Source organism: Mastigoproctus giganteus, chromosome 9 (genome assembly GCF_048544385.1).
Source record: "Mastigoproctus giganteus isolate SK-2022 chromosome 9, ASM4854438v1, whole genome shotgun sequence".
In the NCBI taxonomy this organism is placed as follows: domain Eukaryota; kingdom Metazoa; phylum Arthropoda; class Arachnida; order Uropygi; family Thelyphonidae; genus Mastigoproctus; species Mastigoproctus giganteus.
This window is the reverse complement of record NC_143583.1, coordinates 180,890,092-180,910,261: the sequence shown is the minus strand read 5'-3', so window position 1 is coordinate 180,910,261 and position 20,170 is coordinate 180,890,092. Positions and strand designations below refer to the sequence as shown.

At 35.7% G+C, this 20,170-nt stretch overlaps 1 protein-coding gene across 1 annotated transcript in view; it reads left to right on the top strand.

The window, feature by feature from the left end:
* The window catches only part of LOC150080923 (uncharacterized), a 284,011-nt gene that overhangs the window by 109,174 nt on the left and 154,667 nt on the right, over positions 1 to 20,170 (top strand). The window contains exon 10 of the mRNA XM_090380857.1: positions 10,584 to 10,734. Coding sequence (XP_090236983.1) covers positions 10,584 to 10,734 — 151 coding nt within the window. The remainder of the gene's footprint in view (positions 1 to 10,583; positions 10,735 to 20,170) is intronic.

Below are 20,170 nucleotides of genomic sequence, written 5' to 3'. Positions count from 1 at the left end.
AATATTTAAGTGGAAGTGATTCGGGCAACAAAAAAAAGAAGTATTGCGATTGTGATGAATGAATTAAAAGGCTTGTTAGTGCATATGATATATGGGGTGATATTGTTGATTATCTAAGAGGTATAGTGCATAATATTTCTTATTAATAATGTACATATTTTAATTATTATATTAATAATGGCTAGGAATTCCTCCATCTGCTACCTGTTTATAGAGCCTCTACGCTTCTAGGTCTCGCTGTGCTACAGAGGTGAACGACAGTTCAGTTCGGCAGATATGAGGATCTTAGCTCCTGTTAGTTTAGTTTGCACTTTGTGTAGATATTGGATGCATGGGAGGATGTCCGCCTCCGGACGACAGTACAAGGAGATGACGTAAAGTTCTCCTAGGGAACTAACAATGTGTGCACAAGATGCCCACTCGTGGCACAGGTGTGAGATCCTCGTGATGGTTATGTTCGGGTTTCTTACGACAGCAGCCCATGGGGTTTTTCCATCCACCTGAACAATCTTATAGCTGAGTGGGTACCCCTGGACAGCCCCAGTGCAGGTGTAGGGTTCTTGCAGCAGGAGGATGTCTTGGTTTTCTTCTTCAGCCTTTTGCCTTATCTGTCCCACTACCACAATTGCTTGCTGAGCATTGAGTTGGAGGAATTTAATGCAAGTGGTGTTATAACTTTTAGGCAGAGTCCCCATAATGAATTCTTAATTGTTGGGTGCTTCTTACTTTAATATATACCGGGCATTTGTTATCTCTGACTGTGTGTGTGTGTGTGGGGATCCTCCTCTTCGTCCTGGGGTTCCACAATAACAGGGTCATCACTCTGGCCCTGGGGATCATTGTGTTTACCTGTTCTTCCTTCCATTTGATGAATTCCAGATGACAGGTACAGTTCGGATAATCGGGTATTTGGTAAGATAATGGGATAGGTCACTGAAAATGATGCCCACCCCAAGTTGTGGCTTAATTTGAAGGCACACAGTTGGTTAGGGGAATTTTGGGCTATCACCTCTGTCAGATTGGGGGGGGGGGGAGAGAAACACCTAGGTATGAAAATTCTCCTGGAAAGACGGGGTTACTTTTCCTTATGGTTTTCAGAGGCACTAATCACTCTGGTGAAGTCGGTTTTACTCCGGGAACAATAATTAGAGAGATCTGTCTCTTCCATGGAATGTTTATGGAGGCGGGGGGGGAAACACTGAGCACAATGTGAGCATATGGTACATTTAATTCCGCAGAGATAGAAATAACACAAAATGGTGGGGCACTCTTGCAGCCCAGAGAGCACTAATTGGTGGATCCTCCCAAGTCAAGAATCGGATTTGAACTTGCCAGCCATGTTATATCTGAGCACTCTCCATTACCTTGTTGTGGGCAGCATGGTGACCTGTCACACAACAAAGGAAATAGATAAAGAACGTAAAAATCTGATTATATTTCCCTAGATAGTTAGAAAAGTCTCGCCCTATGAGTCCACTGTTGGTTGATCTTCAACTAGAACCAATGATTTTTAACTCTATTACATTTAAAACACATAATTCAAACAAATTATTGCAGAGCGATAAACGACACATCCGTACTGTAAGGCAGCCATATTGGTGATCCCGGGTGAATGCAGTGGATAAGGTGCCTCCGTAGCCAGGTGGGCAGGAGCAGCAGTGCGTAGCACATGCTTCTTGATTAGACTGGGGTTCGAGCCTGTCACCACCAAATAGGGAGGATGCGGAAAGGTCAGGAAATGACCACCGCATATCTCGGAGCAATATGGCCTTAGTTGCTAATGCTCCTAAAAACCAAAAAACAAAAACAAACAAACAAGCAGTGGATAATCGGTACATTCATCTCCCAATCACAACTTACACCGAGTGGACAGAAATCATGGGGGTAACAAAAGTTAAAGGTAAACTGCAGCCATTATCAACCCACTGCAGGATGGAAGCCTCCTGAACAATTCATGCTGAGGGAAATGGATCATAATCTGTCATGCTGGTCTAGTGCGGGTTGGCAGATCGACCCTATTTAGCAGTCAGGGGCTTGAACCCCAGTCTAGTTAAAGAGCGTGTACTACTGCACTCCTGCTTCTGACCACTTCGCTATCATGGGGGTACCTACCTAGTAACAGGTAGGCCCACCTTTCGCTCGGATAAGGGCAGTCACAAGGTGAGGCATTGAGTCCACTAGTTCACAAATTTGTTCTACAGGTATTTCCATCCATGCTTGCTGCACCTCTGTCCATAATTCCGTTGCATTCCTGGGTGGAGAATCCGTAGCTCGAACGGACCTTTCCACAGCATCCCAAAGCTGCTCCACAGGGTTCATGTCCGGTGAATAGGGAGGCCATTCCATGGTGATCTGCAGAATGCTGTTCTAGCCATGTTCTAGTCACCACAGCTCTGTGGGGAGGTGCATTGTCCTGTTGGAAGAATCCATAGTCCTGTGGGTGAATGATGGCCATGAAAGGATGCAGATGAACAAGGATGGACACGTAACCTGGACCGTTCAGAGATGCATCTAGATGTAACACGCTTAAGACCATTACTGACTGTCCACCTGTTTGAATAGTTCCTTGTTGATATGACTGGTGCATAGCTTCGCGCAGTTTCCCCCCAGATGTGCACCATCCCGACCACTCAAAATAACTGGATATGTGACTTATCAGACCAGGAGACCAGTCTTCAATCATCCAAAGTCCGGTGCCAACGTTCTTTCACCCAGTTAAGGCATAGAGTCCTGTATCATGGTGTTAGCAATGAGACTCTGGTGGGTTGGTAGCTCCCATAACATATTGCAGCTAATGATCGCCAGATGATCTTGGTGGAGACATTTCTGGCACTTCCCTTGTTGATGTCTCTGGTGATTTGCACTCTCCAGTTGGCTGAAACAATGCGAGATAGACGTTGACAGCCACGTTCATCCACCACCATTCTCCATCCGTATTGCTGGCCATGATGATTCATTATTCGAGAAATGGCTTATTCTCGATACACTTTTGATACTGTCAAACAGGGATAGTGCAATTTCTGTACCACTTCCACGATAGCGTGACCCACGAATTGGGTACCCATTATCGTCCATCTTTCAAAGTCGGTTTACTCACTACATTTATCCATACTGGCATTGAATTACTATCTAATGCAGTGATGCCATGTTACCTATATACCTGCCTAGCGGTTGGTTCGTCCACTACAGACAGGGGTGACAGAATTGTATTGCCCAGGAACCAGGTATCCCACGAATTCTGTCCTTTTAGTATATAATGCCACTGCTTGTTGCTTATTTTTGACTTGCAAAAGGTCTTTTATACCTATTCCATTTATTACTTGAATTTTATGATTTCTGGTGTATATATATTTTTTTACTTTGGAGTTTTGAAGTGTCCCAGTAAATTGAGAGTTTGCTGTACATATATTTCAGTATCGAGCCTACAGTATATGTATTTCACATCTCTTACCAAATTTATGTTATATGAATTCCATATCTGCCATCAAGATTAACTTGTATGTATTACACTGTAATGTTACGTTTGTAAATTCTAAGTAATTATAATCGATAATAAATTTAACTATCTATTACTAACTTACGTGATTCAAACTGTTGGGTGACCTATTTGTGAATTGACAATGTACCGAGCACCTGAAGAGAAATATTGAAACATTTGGGTTGAAACATGCTTGATACAGGTGGAAGAGTGTATAGTAATCAGCCCATCCGTATCCTCGATGAGATGACTTTCATTATGTTCAGCTTTTTCATACAGATAGTTATTTCATTATGTTCAGCTTTTTCATACCAAAAAGAATTGCATGTTGTTGATAAGTAATATCAGCTGAGTTGCAGTAGTTTTTCTGTATGGTACTGATGCTTTCTGAAAAAAGTGATGCTGATTGTAATGAACTTCATGTAATCATTACATGAAGACAGTGACACTTATTTGTTATGAGCTACAATTGTCATTCAGATGCATAGAGACAGACGTTAAAATTAGTTGGAATGTTCTGTGCTGTAAAGTTCCAACTGCATATAGTGTAGCACCGAGGACCAATCCCTATGTTATTTCTTCTCCCTGGACAACAGATTGTGAAACAGCAGTTCATTGCAGTTTTTATGAAAACTCTGTATAATCATCCATGGTTGACCCGAAAATCCGATGTCATATAAATTTTGGAGAATGCCATAGCATTAGGTAGTATCAAAGCCTTTTTCGATATCTAAGGCACACCATAACACATTCTTTTTGACTAAAAGTATTCCATATATAGAGGATTCCGGTTATTTGGGCCACCGGTTAATCGGGGCAGCCGTTTATTTGTGGAAAATCTTAAAAAACAGAACCCAATTGAGAAAATAGCCAGTGTTTACTTCGCTTAATTGGGACAACATGCCGTTTAATCGGGGCAGGAGACTGCGGCACTGGTGATCACCAGATTGTCTCCGACCGAACCACGTGGTTCGGTCCGATTTCTGGAGGTCACAACCATAAAACAATAAAAACAATTAGTGGTCACCTGTTTATTGGGCTTTTCTGTTAGTGAAATATATCGTAAACGGATAGTAAACTCTATCTTACTGAATTTGAGATAATACCGACAGCTGGAATTCTGTGAGTTATTATGGTGAAATGTGTTTACACTTCTATGAAATCTTCAATCATATAAAAAATTAATTTTCAGATTTTCTCTTCATTCCTATTTTTAAAGCTTTGTAACTCGTTACTCCGTTTTCACTTGTGCGTATTGTGTTACTTGCAATTTGTGTGTGTGCCATGTTCTTTGTTATTGATTGCTTATCTTTTTACTGTTTTAAATATTAACCCCCACCCACAAATGACATTGAACAGAAATGTCAACTAGTTTAGTTAGTATGTACATATTACAGTACGTATTATTATTCCGATTATCACGTATATTTTTCCGAATTTCACGTATCATTTAATTTTTTAATTGGTAAGGCAATAAAGAGTAAATTTGTACTTAATATATCTTTACTTTTATAGCGTATGGATAATATTCCTTCTATTTTCGCTAATTAGAATCGCTGTTTAATAGAATTAAAATTCAATTTACAAACGTGATCACAGTGACTGGCACTTATTACACATCGTATAGTAAACGGTACTTTACAATGTTGACTCCATCGTAACGTGATTTGATTGAACAGTGAACCAATTGTAGCGGGGGGGGAGTACATTGTATTTTTAACTATTTACGTGAACGGATAATTGGGGCAGCCGCTCAATCGGGCCAAAATGCACTAGTCCTGATGTGTCCCAAATAAACGGAATCGACTGTATTATATATCAGATATAGTCAGCCCTCTTATAACACGTATTTATACTACACAAATTCGATCATACATGATTTATAAATAGGGGAACGATGTTGTATATAACACGAACCGAATTCGCTTATGCATGATTCGCCTTTGTGTTTACAAGAAATGGCAGTCAAACATGGCTAATGTTTGTGACCCAACTGAATGCAGCACAATAGGAATGAATAGAAGATTCTGAAAATGTATATATATGTTTTTTTTATATGATTGAAGATTTCAGTGAAGAGGAAACACAATTCATCATAATAATGTAAAAATCCACAATTCTAGCTATCGGTATTATCGCAAATGCAATTAGATCAAGTTTACTACCTGTTTATAACAGATTCCACTAGCAGGAACGCAACTGGAAATTGTTTCTATTGTTTTATGGTAGTGACCTCCAGAAATGTGCTTTAGTAAAATGTGAGCTAGTGTGAAGTGATAGTGTGTTTCTGCCTTTATGGTGTTGTTTATCGAGTTGCTACGCATGCACAGCTTTGTTTATGTATACTAAGCGTGCCTCCTCATTTTTGTCCTTTTAATACTGTAATTGTGCTTTATTCCCAAAAAAAGGAGTAAAATACTTAAAAAAAAAAAAAAGTGTGAAAAGAAAGCATCCTGGTGAAGATACTACAGATTCAGAGAGAAAAAGAAAAGTAATAGTGATAGACAGAGGCGGACTGGGTCAAAAATTCTTATCAGGGAAAACTTGTAGTGGCCTCGTACTAGTGTTTATGGCCAAAATCACACTGGCCTCTGGCCCACTGGGGTTCCTCCTGGTAAGGCTTATGGCCAGTCTGTCGATAGAGGAAAACCACGAGATTATGAAACTTTTTGAGCGATTTAAAAACATATGATATTGCACGTGCTACAGGCCTAAATGAGACAACACCGAGAACAATTAGAAAGAATGCAGAGAAAATAAAAGCAACTTTCATAGCAGGAACAACTCAAAGTGTAACAAAATCCATTAGATCAAGACAAAGAATTGGAAGAGATGGAATGTCTGTCATCTGTTTGATGGAAGATCAAACAAAGATCAAGTTTGCTTATGATAGAAGCAAAAGCATTAGCGATATTTTATGTAAAAATCATAATAGAATATGTAACTATTTTATTACGATTATTTATTGTGTTTGGTTACAAATGTGTGTTGAATCTTGGGTGGTTGGCACCTAACCCTTAACGCCTGCTATTTATATTGCATGAGGGTTTCTAGGAACACAACTGTCATGTTATATGAGGACTGGCTGTACTGACAGTGGCTTGTATTGCTATACCAGTCTTCCTCCCAAAATCATGCATGTTTAAAGAGTAGTGAAACAAAGTGTACAAGGGTGCATTTTGAATATTTTAAAGCTGTAAAATTTTGAAACATTATTAGAATATTCACTGAGAATGTCAATTGCAGTTTCTGGCAACACAACTTTTGTAGCCTTCCAAAACTAGAAAAGATCATTCTAATCCTCATGATTACCAACCAGTTTCCCTTAACTAGTTGCCAAGGGAAAATACGACACATTATACTGAACAACAAATTTTGGGTCATATCTTGTTACGGACATGAAAGTAAGTTTAATTTATAGATTTTGTGGTGCTAAACACGGAAATTAAAATGGCAGATTGGCTCTTGTTTTTGAAAAAAGTAGTTTTTTATATTTATACAAGGTATTTTTTATTTAAATGGCAGTAAGATGCAGCTACAAACATGCCTGTATCAAACACGGGACCTTTTCGCCTTTCGCTTGTATTCAACTTTGGGAGCAACCCTTTTCATCACCCAACAATAATCGGGTAACACAGTGGCACTCCATTTACTTTTGTATCTTTATTCCCTTGCTGTGATGTCTTGATGGAAGCACTCACCATGTTCGTTGTTGATGACATCACTGTTTCGCAGGAGGAAATCCAGGTGTGAGTGCAAGAAATGCATCTTCAATGACATGTTTCGCCCCAGTTTGATCTAGATTTAGATGATCTCACAATGATCTAGAACAGCGTTTCCCAAACTGGGGTCTGCAGACTCCTGGGAGGGCCTCAAAATATCAAGTAATATGTGTTTCTCTATATATATATATATATTGGGGTTTGTAGATCTCAGTGGTTTGGGAGCTGCTGATCTAGAAGATTCTGCTGTTGTAGCCTCAAGGCCAAAAGTGCTCTATCTTATTCTTCAGCAGTTCGAGATCCCCGATGAGGTCATTAAGTTCACTTTCTGTGACCTTATGTTGTTCAGAAGGATAAAGGTTTGAACAAAATGGTGGATCCCTTGACGTAGACCGTTGCTGTACTTCTTCGTGTATATCAAGTTGATGTTCTTCACAGTGTACAGAAAAATGGTTGGGTGGTTCAGGAATAGTTAGTACTTCACTGTGAGGCATGGGACAAATTGTAGGTGGTATATTTGGGTACATCACTGTCCACGTTTTCTTCATTATCATCCCCTTTTCTAATAGGAGACACCATTCAGAAGTAACATTCTGTGACGTTATTTGTTGGCTCCCTCCATATCATGGGCACTGTGAAAGGCATAAAATGTCCCTTTAGATTCACCCATATGGTGAGTTTTGATGAACAGGTAGTGCAGCATATGTGTGGAGCCCAGTTCTACTTTATACCCAAAGTACAAGAATTAGGCCTTTTTTATGGCTTCAGTTAAGGTATGCTTTCTTGAAGCTAACTTGACTTCTCCACATACATAACAGACAGAAGTCATCCAGGCTATTCACACAATTATGGGGCATATTGATCTCACACAACACAAATACTGCACAGAAAGTAGGAATCTCACAGAGAACCATTAACTGAGAACAGATCACCCAGGGTCTAGCCATATATTCGAGGATTACTGCAACAGAGTTGAAGATCCATTTGAGGTGACAACAGTTTATCATGGGATGCAGAGCGAGGTGACAGTTGCCGACCACAAAATACATTCTCCTTAGATCATATTAATATAGAAGAACAAATATATGAAATGCATATATATAACAAATAAACATTTAACAATAGTATGAATAGCCGACTGGGCTAGCCGGGTGGGTAAAGTGCCTGCCTGGCAACCCAAAGGTTGCGGGTTCGATTCCCGCCTCGCAACTACCAAAAAAAAAAATAAATAAATAAAATAAAATAGTATGAATAACCATTGGGAAAGCTTTCAATACTACCTGGAACTTCAGTTTCCTTTGAGGCCTGTAACTACATAATACTGAAATACTTTTGGATTACTTTGGTATTCTCTTGTGCCTAATTCAAAACATAGCCTATCTAGTTTACTATTAAGATTCCCTCTCTGAGTCCTTTATTTGGTTAGAAGGAGTTCAGCGGGGATCATTACTTAGTACAATGCTGCTGAAATTAGAATTAATCACACGAACATGATTAATTTTTAAATCATAAATAAATGTTAATCACATGAAAATGATTATTAGGTGATCTTACTATTTTATTTCACTCAAAATGTGAGCTTGAGGTTTCAATAAATAAAATGTTTTTATGGATGAAGCAAAATGGATATAAATTATCTGACCAAAAAAAAAAAAAAAAAACATTGCAATACGTTTTTGCAAGAAGCATAAAATGTATCCTGAACTTTAACTGCAGTTGGTAAATTGTGCTCTGTGGTACTACTTCTCAAATAGCATTCAATCTGTGGGCCTGATTATTGATAACAAACTTAGCTTTCAAAAACATATTAAAAATATATGACATAACTGCTTAAAGAACATTAATTTGCTCAGAACTATCTTTGCTATCAAGGGGTTCTGGGGTGTTGACCATGTTACCCTTGCCAGCACTGAGTGCTAATTAGATCCTGTCTAGATGATGGGTTACGTGCGTGCGTGCGTGCGTGCGTGCGTGCGCGTGTGTGCGCGTGTGTGTGTGTGTGTGTGTGTGTGTGTGTGTGTGTGTGTGTGTGTGTGTGTGTGTGTGTGTGTGTGTGTGTGTGTGTGTGTGTGTGTGAGAGAGAGAGAGAGAGAGAGAGAGAGAGAGAGAGAGAGAGTTGGCTTAATTGTACTCAGCAATTCAAAGTTTATATATTGAAATCTTAGACATATTGAACTTGAATAAGTAAAAATAGGTAAAAGGGAAAAAAAAAATTGAGTTATTAATATTGTTGATAATTTGGCAGTCAAAGAGAGCAGATATTTCTTTACACTTATAGGTAGGTGAATTAAAGTCTAAAGTAATAGCAGTTTAGATGAAGAATTCAGTAGAGCATTCAATAATTCTGCTTAATTTCTTTAATATATATATTACATATTTAATTTTTATTACATAATAAATTTAATTTTGAAAATTTTTGGAGTTGCTTTCTGTGATAATTTGTAAATTTAATTCTTATCTTTTGTAAAGCTAATTCTGGTAATTTGTTACATTGTTTTAGATTTATTGCAATTATGCCATTTATCAAATTCTTAAATTTTTAGTTATCAGTCAGTCCCTAATCTTGTTCACACATAGCAGTAGACAATCTCATGACCTTTTAATAAATTTTCCCATGCAGTAGGTGCACATTAAAAACTTAAAAACTTTATGGCTCTAAAGTGAAATTGTCACTGTGCACAATCTGTTCTGACACTCTGCTTAGGCAAATAATGAATTTTTTAAAAATTTGCCAGTTCTTAGGTTTTTGCTGCATTCTCCCATTTTCCTACAATTAGCCAGAAAAATAGTTGGTGCTTGGTGTTGGTTCAGTGGTCCAGATATAGGAGGTTCTTCTGTATTAGGTTTTTGAATTAAAAACCCTTTTTACTTCTGTATGTATCTGAATACTTTTAGTCTTGTAGTGTATATATGTTTACTACACAATAATATCACAATAATTGTTTAGCACATTCTCAGCTTCAGTATTGAAGCTGAGAATGTGCTAAACAATATTGTTACTTATTGTGCTTCAGTATTGTTATTTTGATTTAATACTGATTAATCATTTAGTGATTAATGATTAAATCAATGCTCATTAATGATTAATCAATCAGTATGATTAATAATGATTAAATAATCATTTAAATCATTATTTATTATTAAAATATTTAAATAATGATCAATATTAATGATTAAATCAAATTAAATGCAGTGAGTTGGTAAAAATTCTGTCTGGTCTCTCTGTTGCTTACTATTTAAATTTATAAATATTTAACATTAATTAAAACTGCTTCATTAATATTGTTAATTATTACAAAATTAAAATTTATAAAGAGATAAAATAGTTTATAATTTATTTAGAATAAAAAATAACAAAAGGTATAATAGCTAATTCTCCTCAGCTTATGAACGGGCAGGACATGCCAGGCCAGCTTTAACATCTCATACTTTTCAACCTCCTGTACATGATAATTCTGCAGGCATCATTGGTAATACTAATAATGCAACCAATGGACATTTAGGAGATCCAAAAAGGCCTGCAGTTCCAGAAAGGTAAGCTGATGAATGCTTTGGAATTTTTATAAAATTTACTTATTACACTCCTCCTTCAAATGTCACAAGTAATATGATCCTGGAAAAAGGTCACATTAACCAAATTCATGCTAGTTGAGTAATTTTTTTCCCCTATAAGCATAATGTTATAATAGGGGTTGAATTTCTGATGGATCACAAAAAAGCACTTTTTTTTTTTTTTTTATAGAAAATGGACTTGAATGATAAACTATTATGTAAATATAAAATAATGTGTAAATAAGATTTAGCAATGTGAAATGCTTGAGTAAATGAATATTTTACATGTTATATCCAAAGATGTAAAATATTCATTTCATTCCTTGTCCCACCATTTATCATTTGCTGATCTGTGACTGGTATTTCCAGTATGTATTAATGTCCCAAAACCAGATATTGAAAAATAACTGAAAAGGAACTTTTTACTAATTAGTTAAAAGAAATTTATTATTATTTTTTTGTTGCTGATCAACAGAAAATAATAATAAAATTTCATTGTAGTCTATAAATTTAAAGGTTTTGTTGTTGTTTTTAACTTCATGGTTATTCATTAAGAAAGGATAATAATAATAATATCTTAAAATATATGCACAAAAATTTTACCAGTCTTTGTGAAAATATTCGGAATATTAACCATGTTAAGTTTCAGTTGAGAACCACTACCTAAGCTTGTGCTTGTTAAAATTTAAGAATCATTTAATTTGCTAAGTACTGAAGTACTTATATTTCAGCAACTGTTTATTTAAGGCTAATAAACGCTATATAAATTTCCTGGATTATCCATAGAAAAGACTGGTATACACAACGTTTTGCTGACTGAAAAAAAACAAAAAAAAAACTGTGAACACAATTTTAATCTCTATAACTGATGGAATTATCAAAAACCACTGTCATTTTTTCCCCCTAAGTGTCAGAATTTTTTAAAAATGGCAATACAGTATTTACTGCAGTACACCTAATTGGCAAATAGAATATATCACTAATTGCACTTTCTAGTAAAGAAAGAACGGAGGTGTTGTTATTATAATTGTTAATTTACTATTAATATGCACTATTATTATTATCAATGCATGTGTCATCAGGGTGTCAGCAATTTTGATTTGTCGTGCTCCACCTGGGAATATTTTATGCCACTAAATCAGAGATGAAGAATCACTCACTTTTGCAAAAAAAAAAAGAAGCATATTATGTTTTGGTGTTAGAAATGCTGACCAAGGCAGATCATAGACCTCACATCATGTCTGTGATTTGTGTGTTGAAAATATGACAGTTGGTTAATGGAAGGTGAAAATCCCTTTAATTTTATGTAATAATATGACATAAAACCAGAGACTACACATCAAATTGCTGTTTTTGTATGTGTTATCATATTACAGGATGCATCAAGAACAAAGCTATGATACAATATCCAGAACTACCAGCTATTCATCCTGTCCCCTACATTGAAGATGCCAATTCCAGCCAAATCTCAGATCATTGATACTTCCAGCATTCTGATTGTTCCCCAAATTAATGTATTGAATTTGAGTATTGGTGAAGTTGAAGCTATGCAAAAAGAAGCATCAACAATTTACACAAGGTGAACTGAATGATTTGGTATGAGACTTAGATCTACCAAACAATTCAGGAGGGCTCTTAGAATATGGGTTGAATGAAAAGATCACTGGCTTGACACCTCATTTTCTTGGTATAGTTACAGAAAAAAATTCATCATCTTCTTCTCCTCCAAGGAAGGGGGTGTTCCTTATATTCTTTACTGACATAAATGGTTTAATCTATTTACCCAATGTTATTTATGATCAATCAGAATGGAGGTTCTTCACCGACAGCTTTAATAAGCTAGGCATGACATGGTTCAATGGCCAATATGCAAGTGCAGTAGTACCTATGCATTTTAGTTTGCTCTGGTTTGAGCCCATGTAAATGCTAAATAGAGGTAATGGTTGTATACTTGTTAAGATGATTAGTTGTAAACTCTTTTAACCTATATGGTTATGCCAGAGTATAAACAGAACTTTTTTTTTTTTTTAACTCAGCAATGGTGGTGCCTCCATTTGTAGCAGAGCCAATAGCTGGGCACCCCTGACAGGTCCCCATTTTCTTTTTAATTTTTGGAAACCATTTTAGGTTTTAATTTTGTTTTGAACAATACCAGTACAGTGGACACTGCTTATTGTGATTACTTTGGAACACAGTTTAATTGATAAGAGTAACCAATGAAACAAGAATGCAGCTGTTCAGTACTGTTATTGATGCAGAGCAGAAATATGTACATAAAAAGGTGAATATGGGCAGAAAGAAATCATTAAAATCAAGCAATATAAAAAGTACTTTAATTTGGAAGAAACAAAATTTGTAAATCTAAATGATTGCCATCTTCTAGATTATACCTGTCTAACTTATTTAAAAAAAAACCTATAACGTTGATGATGTTCTTTTCAAAATCATTTTTATTTAAAATGAAGTTGTAGTGTGACACGACATGGGATCTGTACTCAGCAAAAAGAGCACATCCTTCCTCAATTTTTGAACAAGAGGCTTGTTGGAGAAAAATTTCATCTAAGATTAATCTCAGTTAAAATAGTTTGAATTATTATTAAACAGATTTTTTAATAAGAGGAGAGGCCTGCAAAAGCCCTTTCCAATGCACTCTTTGTTACACCACAAAACAGTTTGTCAATTTTTTTTTTTTTTTTTTTTTGCACCTAGGGTTACCACCAGATGACCTCTTCCGAAAAAATAAGGCTTTTTAAAATATCATTTCTGCTAAATAAATGTGAGATATTTGAGAAATTAATCGAATTGTTCTGGTGTAAGTAATGCTCAAAAAAGAAGGAAAAAAATTTTATTGCAAAACATTCAATGAGCAGCCTGTTGATGAGCCCAAAAAAATAATAATAATAAATAAATATATATTTTTTTCATGACCATAGAACATAAAACTAAACTGGTAATACACCTCTCATGTCATCTCACTGAAAGATTTCAGTTGTTAAAATAACACCGTGAAATATTTATCATTATTTATAATGTAAATAAATTACAAGAGTGGGAAAAAATACTTCAGAAATTTGCATTTACAATTGACTGATAATAAAAATCAAAATGAAAGTGATATTCACAGTGTAGCTCTGTTTCATACAATAAGATATGAGTTCAAGGAAAGTTTTGAAATTTATTTGCAAAAATAATCTGACCGCTTCGTTTCCAAATACAACAGTGATTTGATGAATTTATTTAATGCTGCCTGTGTTAGTAGATTCAACAGAATAAAACTTTTTTGAAATTGAAAATTATCAAAAACTGTTTCAAGATCCACCACATTTCATGAATGTATGTCAAATCTGGCAATAATATCAATAGAAAATGATAAACCACACATATGTATTATTGTTGTCTATAAATTGCCTGTATTCTCTGTAAGTTTGTCTGTTTTGCCAGCCCTAAAACTTGAATTTCCAGGGAGGAGAAACCTTACTGTTCTCTCTCTCCTGAGACCAGCTAATTCTGCTAAAGAATGAAAATAGTCTTTAAAAGATCATCATATCATTGACAGAATTTGAATTTAGACTTTTTCCACTAGAGCACTACATATGAGAGCAATATGATAATGATTATTTGTAGTGCAAAAAAAAAAAAAAAATAAATAAATAAATAAAATTTTGTTATTCCAAAACTATGTTTTTTAATTGTTGTGAGATACATTATTAATAAAATTAAGAATACCAGTGCTTTTTTTGTAAAAAAAATATGTACGGTACTCATTCTTTGCTATCAGGAAAAATTGAAAATTAAAAGGACAAGAAAAATACAGTACTCTAAAAAATTATTTCCTGATATTGTTACTTAGTAGTAATGTTTTTGGAATAAGAACAGCAAATTAAGTATATTAACACAGTTTATTAAGCATAAAATTATTATTCAAGTATATAAAAAATAAGTAAAAATTAGTAAAAAATAAGTAAGAATAATTTCATAATAAAGTTTTTATAGAATATTCCAAATTTTTATTGAGTTCTCTTTCGACACACATGCCGACTTCTTTTCATCTGTTTGTGTGTGTTGCTGAATGACGTTTCCAAAGCAGCTGTTTTGTTTGTTTCTTTGTTATTTAGTTTTTGGGAGCATTAGCAACTAAGGCCATATTGCTCCGGGGATAGTCATTCCCTGACCTTTCCACATCCTCCGTATTTGGTGTTCATGGGCTCGAACCCTGGTCTAATCAAGAAGCGTGTGCTACACACTGCTGCTCCTGGCTATGGAGGCGCCTTCAAAGCAGCCACGAATCGACATATTTGCTGGATCGAAGTGTATCACTGGTGGGCCTACAATTTTAATTAAGAAATAGTAGTGAAGAAACTGTTTTTGTCATTAATGAAGCTGTGGTTGGACTAACGATCAGATTCATTTGTGAAAATCCTCATTCACATTCACTTGATGAAATTTGTATCGTACTCAGAGCATTCATCAAATGCGCTTCAATTTTTCCATAAACTGTCTTTTCGATTAGGTATTCCCAAAATGGAGAAATTGTATCTCTTTCATTTAACTGAAGCCTAATTGGCAATTTTCTAAATTCATTCTCATCAAATGCCAACATTTCATGTTTAGGTTTAATACCTTTGTTATTCTCATTTTCCTTCTATTGTCACTAGTTCTTTGAACTAGTTCTTAAAATTTTAATTTTTTCTTTTTTTTTTTTTTTTTTTTTTTGAAACTGTCCAAAATGTTGGTGTCATTCGGATATTCAGCTACTGCAACCGAACAGATAGGGAAAATTTGAACAGGACGCTTACAGTTGATTCTCAGCAGTGTCCAACCTTTTCTTCGCTCAACTGAAACAATTTTAAATGCAACTCCCAAGGGAATTCAAAAAAAAATTTGCAATAAAAGGAGTTCGTTAAACAGAGGTATGACTGAGTCATTTAGAATTCTAAAAATGGTTATAAAGTTTTATATAGAAGATATCTTAACAATAGACAGTGAGATGCAAATTTAGTTAAATAGCTTTAAGCTTAATTGAAAAGTAGATAAACATACAAAAAAATTTAGGGAATATTACAAATTTCAAAGTGTACAGCCATCCAAACGTTACACGTCACTGTTAATAAAGGTGCTGGTATGCTGGTACGTTGCGTACTGTCTCAAAAAAAAAAAAAAAAAAAAAAAACCACTGAAGAATACTAAACCTAAATATATTTTTTTTGGCATTTTATTTCTTCTATTTATGTTAAAACAAAATTTATTTGATTATGTTTCTGCTATTATCCTATTAAAATTTATCTAGTAATGTGTAGTATGATAAACAATCTCATAAAAGCCCTTTTTTGTTGCCAAGTGTTAGAATATAGTTTAGTTTTTTAAATTCCAAAATGGATTTTATGTGTTTGTTGATCATTAGAAATATACTACAATATTAAAATAACTGTATGCAATTATTTATTAGTCTTTGGGGGAAGTTCCAATAAGGCATTTGCACAAAGGTGCCTCATAGGCATTTGCACAATTGGTGGCTCTGTATATTGGTCTGATAAGAGTATTTGGCAAGGTCTCTGACCTATTACCTCTGTATCAAATTTAGTATAATTAGGTCACAAGCACTTACTCAACTAACATTGAACTATTCATGTGGTATCAGATCATTTAATTACATTATTTTATCTATAAAATGACTATGCCAAAACATTTGTATGCCTCCAATTCCTGAAATTACCAATCAACAGCAATCAAACAGAAGTGAAAATCTCCCCAGACATCTCAGTTGCAGAATGAACTCAATCAATACTCTTGACCCATAATTTTTCTAAACCATGTCTAGTAAACCAAACTGATAATACATCTCCCATGTCATCTTACATTCCTTCCATTGTCAACTATCAAAGAAATCACATAAGCCAGATCTTCCAAAGTGAAACAGTTATACCTAGCAAGTGTGGATACAGATGATATGACCAACCAAGAACTACTTGAAACAATGATATGTTAACTTGATGTCCTGATTAAGAAACGGTTCAGGATACTCCATTTCTGTTAGAAAAGAAAAATCAAAACGTGATTTCCATAAATAACCCATGTAAGTAATTTATTCCAGTGATTTATAACTCTCTGGCTAAAATAAAACTTCCTGCAGTCCCAGTCTAAACGTATTTCCCTTAACCTGAAATTATGCCCCCTAGTTCTAGAATCATTTATAACCTTGAAAATTTCGCCTTTATTCATTTTACTTATGTTTGTTTGTTTGTGATCATTAACTACTCTACCAGTCTTTACATCATCTGCAAATTTAGATGTCACGCTCTATCCCTTCATCGATGTCATTTATGAAAATCAAAAACAACAGTGGTCCTAACACTGATCCTTGGGGAACCCCACTACCCAATCTGAAGAATAACCATTTATCACAATCCTCTGCCTCATGTCCTGAAGCCATCCTGCTATCCATCTGTGATTCCAACCTGTACCGCCGACCGGGCTAGCCGAGTGGGTAAAGTACCTGCCCGGCAACCCAAAGGTCGCGGGTTCGATTCCCGCCTCGGGCTTGGATCAAAGTACTGCAAAAAACCTTGGGAGGTGCAATATGGCCACAGAAGCCGATGCGCCAACAACTACCAAATCAAAAAAAAAAAAAAAAAAAAAACCAACCTGTACCAGCTTATAAAGTAACTGCTGATGTGGGACTGAGTCAAATGCTTTGCTAAATAAATGATGTCAAAAAAAAAGGTAAAGTGCAGCCATTATCAACCCACTGCAGGATGGAAGCCTCCCCAACAATTCATGCTGAGGGAAATGGACCATAATCTGCCACGCTTGTCCAGTGCGGGTTGGCAGATCAACCGTATTCAGCAGTCAGGGGCTTGAACCCCGGTCTACTCAAAGAGCGTGTGCTACTGCACTCCCGCTCCTGACCACTTGGCTACGGAGGCTCCCTAAGTCCAGCTCTTGAGTGATCCTGTTAAAATAGCTGACTAAGTTAGTTAAACATGATTTTCCCATTACAAAACCATGCTGAGTATCCTTCAGAATTTCATTTCTATCTAAATGATCCTGAATTCCACCCTTGATTATTGTCTCCATGATTTTCCCTACTACTGAAGGTAGACTGACCTGCCAGTAATTTCCTACTTCATTCTTAGAACTGCCCTTATATATTGGAGATATATTGGCAATTTTCCAATCCAACGGAATCACTCCCGAGTCCAGTGATGCTCTCAACTAGCCTCAGTGGTTCAGTGCAGTCACTTATGCAGTCACCCCCTTAAGATTATAGGGTATGTGCCGTCAACCTCAGGAACCTTACTGGCCTGTAGGTTCAAAGTGTTTTCATTAAATAAACATGTGAAATTTCAACATCATCAATTACATTGTTTTCAAATTCACTCCCATAATTTCCAATTGACACAAAGGGTTTTCTTCTGTAAATATCGATGCAAAGTAACTGTTGAGTTCATCTGCAACTTCAGCTGGTTTATCTAATACTATCCCATGTCCATTTCCCATAGGGGTCTGATGTGGTTTGTCCTTCTCTTCTTTGCATTTATATGTATGGGAAGAATTCCTTACGCCTACTCTTTGCTCTCTTTGCCAGCGATTTTTCAGCCTTTGCCAGCCTAATCTTTTCTGTGGCACTATTCAGATCGCTTTGTAGCTGTTATAGGTTTTTGTACTTTTTATTGCTCTGTAACTTTTCCATGTCATCTTTTTTCTGCTCAAGTAATCTGGCAACTTCCTTATTCATTCAACTTGGAATCTTCCTCATTGAGTATTTAATGCTATACACTGGGGCCTCAACATCTGATGGTAATTTGTTCCACAAAACCCATTGTATGTTGAAACTATTGTAAGTTGAAACCAGTGGTGAGCTATAGTGGGCTCACATGGGCTTGTGAGAGCCCATTGTTATTTTTTTTGAAAATTTGCGAGCTCATTGTTGAGACAATCATTTATTTTACAAATGAAATTCTGAATGCAATTATTGAGTATCCAGAGCCGAAACTATGGTGGGGCGAGTGGGGCCCCATTCCCAGCATTTTAATGGTGCAATCGATCAGTTATGTATTTTAAAATTGCTTAATTTTTGATTTAATTACAGTTGGACCTCTGTTTAACAAACTTCTTTATAGCGAATTTTTTTTTATTCCCCTTAGTAATTACATTTAAAATAGTTTCCATTGAACGAAGAAAATTTCCATCTAATGAACGGGTTAGGAGAGACAACTTTGTATGCATTGTTCTCACCTCTGGCCTTTAGGCAATTTAGGTAATTAGAAAGTGCAAATTAAGGGTGAAAGGGATTACCGTTTCACAGTGTTAGTGGTGTCTATAATACCTATGCAGTCACATACCGAGAAGTTGCGCTAGTCAGTATGCTTTCCATAGCCAGTCAGAGGATTAAGAAGATTCTCGACATGGATTATACCCGGTGGTCAACCTGTGTTGTGGTTCCCCTTTACTCCAACAAACGGGCATATGTTTTTTGGAGAAGTGAGTGATCTATGTTTACATGGTCACGGTAGCTGAATATCCGTGTGATTCCAACTTTTCGCACTGTATTCAAAGAACTAGTGAGAGTAGCAACATAGAGGGGAGGGCAATTGAGGCAACTAAGATATTATATAAACTTTACGAAGATGAAATGTTGGCAGATTTGAAACTTTGTCGAGCCTTTCACTGTGTAGAAAATGTTCTAAAATATAATGGCATACAGGCAATAATAAAAAAAAAAAAAAAAAAACTGTATTACCAATCTCCACAAAACTAGCATGAATTAAGGATGATTGAAGAAGAACTTGATGTGGAAACTATAAAGATCGGTCGTGTGTTTGGGCCACGATGAGCAGCTTGTAGCTTGCGGACGGCAATTGTGGGCTGGAGGAATTATCCCACTTTGTGCAAACATTTTGAATCAGAAGTAAAATATTCCGGATTATTAAATCGACTTTTAAATTTGGAATTTCTTAACCATTTAGCACTAATGATCAACATCCTGCAGGAGCTCTCTTACCTTTCAGAAGCTTTACAGAATCACAATGGTAAAAGCATATAAATTAATTGTTCGAACTATCAATGCTATTGCTAATTTGAAAAATTCTGAAGAAAATTATGAAGCTAAAATTGAGAGCATGTTGAAGTGGAAAGAATTTGAAGGAATCAAAATCGAAAGTAAAAAAATTACCTTGTGACAAGTTATTAAATGCATTATTTTATCCTTAAAGGATAAGTTATTAGTGCAACAGGGTGATTTTAAATTAAATAAAGAAAATAGTGATACCATTGAAAGAAATTTTAAACATATGCTACCCAAAATCGTGGAATATGAAAGAACTTTCGTCTCGGTAGCAAGGCGGTGAAAACGGAATAAGAAATTTAAGTTTTCTGATAATGATAAACTGTCTTCGACAAAACCTCTAAAATTAATGAT